Genomic DNA, 2,406 nt, shown 5'->3' with positions numbered 1-2,406 from the left:
TACATATTAACTCCTACACATTTGCCCCCCTCATAATATTGTTTTCCCCATCGACAAGTACAATCACGACACATTTCCTAAATGCACTTCACAGATCAATCAAATGGTGCATGCCATATATTTGTAAATACATTTCCAACAAGGTCCAAGCAAGGCTACTTAAAATGTCGCCAATGCACGTCCAGTACATTGTTGCCATTTGTATTAGCCTACACTGAGATAGTAGTAGTTAAAGTAAACATTATGCTGAAGTTGCCTTCTGTTCTAGATCGGTTCCCAAGATCAACTATTTCGTCGAAGAGGTGGTCCCACGTTATACCCCTTCAGACTTCAGAAGTCACTTCAGACTCTCCCGTGGGCACGTGGAGGTATGTATACAATCAGCAGACATTCTATGTTGGCTATTACAGTATTAAAGCCCATGCTGCTACACCATTGAATGGAAATCACTCCCCTTTGCTCTTTCCTCAACCATTCAGGAGCTGATGACTGCCATTGGCCCTGTGTACAACAACACACTGCACACAAAGTTGCCACTGAATCGCAGTGTGCTGGCATGTCTGTGGACTCTGTCGAATCAAGAGTCCTATAGGGGTGTTGCAGATCGGTTCAACAACACAAAATCCACAGTGTGCAAACACCTGCACGACTTCTGTGCACTAGTGAATGCACACATGTCCCATCACATTTCCTGGCCCACAGGGGAAGCGCTACATTCCTCAGAGCTAGGATTCAGGGCAGCAGGATTCCCCAACACGGTCTGTGCCGTGGATGGCTGCCACATCCCCATGGTGAGGCCACACTGCGAGAACCCAGTGGCGTATCTGAATAGGAAAGGGTTCTATTCAGTCATACTCACTGGGTACTGTGACAGCCATCGGCGGTTCTGTCACGTTAGTGTGGGCGACCCTGGTAGCTGGCAGGATGCGAGAGCATTTCGGGTGTCGGAGGTTGGCCGGCTGCTAGAAGCAGATCCCCAGTCCCTGGTGCCGGAGGGGATGCACATCATTGGGGACTCTGCATACCCACTAATGCCCCAGCTCATGAAGCCCTACAGGGACAACGGGCATTTGACTGCTAGGCAGAGGCGGTATAACAAGAGGTTGAATACTGCTCGTGTGGTGATCGAGCATTCCTTCGGCATCCTCAAGAACAAGTTCAGGAGGCTTAGATGCTTGCATATGAGGGATACAGGACACATCAGCGCAGCAGTCTTTGCCTGTTGCATCCTGCACAATATATGCATAGAGCCCACTGACCAAGTTGAAGAGGATGTTGAGGTAGAAGCCGATCACGAGCCACCAGCAGTAGACCAGGACAGAGGTGCAAATCATCGTAGGGATCTAATCTGTCTCAGTTTGTAAACATCACCTCTGCCAATGACACACACTTGATTGTTCATTTAGCCCCCCCACCCTCCCCTTTTCTTTTTAGCCCCCCACCCTCCCCTTTTTTGTGAGCTGGTGGGCCATATCCCACAGGGTGATGTGATGCACATATTGAGTATTTGTCAACAGGCATGGATTACATGCATTGACTCTGTACAGTGTATTTCATCATCAAGACTCCTGCTGTGCCTCCGTGTGGCAGCTCATGGAAACTGGGAGATTTAAAAGCCAGGCTAAACCAGCAGGGGATCTCGGAGCATCAGTGGTCCCCAGAGGTACTGAGTCACGTCAAGGGGATGAATATGGCCAACCAACCACTGCCCCATTTGTTGTGAGACAACATTGTTAGTGCTAGAAACCTTGAATACATTCTGTTTAGAATTCCCTGGCTAGCAGGGAATAAAATAAATGCTTTGACACAGACACTACAACTATAACGGTTTGTACTGAACCCAATATGCAGACATTTGATACAATCTGCTTTTTCAGATAGCAAGCCAGAGGTATGGGAAATCATTTAAAAGCAAATAAATGACTCATTCAAATGTTTATGTTAATAACACCTTTATTGTGTTCCTCCATTCATGTAATTTGCAGCTACAACCCCACGAGCGCTCACTCCATGCCCCCCAGTGGTCATTCCACCTTCAGCCAACACTCCATGCCCCCCAGTGGCCATTCCACCTTCAGCCAACACTCCATGCCCCCCAGTGGCCATTCCACCTTCAGCCAACACTCCATACCCTCTAGTAGCCAGGCCACCTTCAGTGCTCACCCAGTACCCTCCAGTGGCCCTGCAGGGGAAGGACAAGAGAGAGAGAGAGAGAGAGAGAGCACATCCAGGCAGGAACTGTGACAACCAAAACATTGCAAAAAAAGAAAATGAAACTCAAAAGTGGCATGCATGCATGAAATGTTAGTTACCTGGTGACTGTGATTGAAAAAAGAAACTCAAAAGTGGCATGCATGGATGAAATGTTAGTTATCTGGTGACTGTGATTGAAAAAAGAAACTCAAA

The 2,406-nt window shown here is 47.7% G+C and overlaps 1 protein-coding gene across 1 annotated transcript; it reads left to right on the top strand.

Annotated features, from left to right (window-relative positions):
• Positions 1 to 284: 284 nt before the first annotated feature.
• On the top strand, positions 285 to 1,733 carry LOC311232424 (uncharacterized protein). The gene is made up of 2 exons (XM_084319215.1): positions 285 to 368; positions 480 to 1,733. Exon 2 carries the CDS (start codon positions 486 to 488, stop codon positions 1,362 to 1,364), a length of 879 nt encoding a protein of 292 aa, XP_084175341.1. The 5' UTR covers positions 285 to 368; positions 480 to 485; the 3' UTR covers positions 1,365 to 1,733.
• The last annotated feature ends 673 nt before the right edge of the window (positions 1,734 to 2,406 follow it).

Source organism: Notolepis coatsorum (assembly GCF_963971535.1).
Source record: "Notolepis coatsorum genome assembly, chromosome: 7".
Taxonomy (NCBI): Eukaryota; Metazoa; Chordata; class Actinopteri; order Aulopiformes; family Paralepididae; genus Notolepis; species Notolepis coatsorum.
The sequence above is the reverse complement of the archived record's forward strand: the minus strand, read 5'-3'. Positions and strand labels throughout refer to the sequence as shown.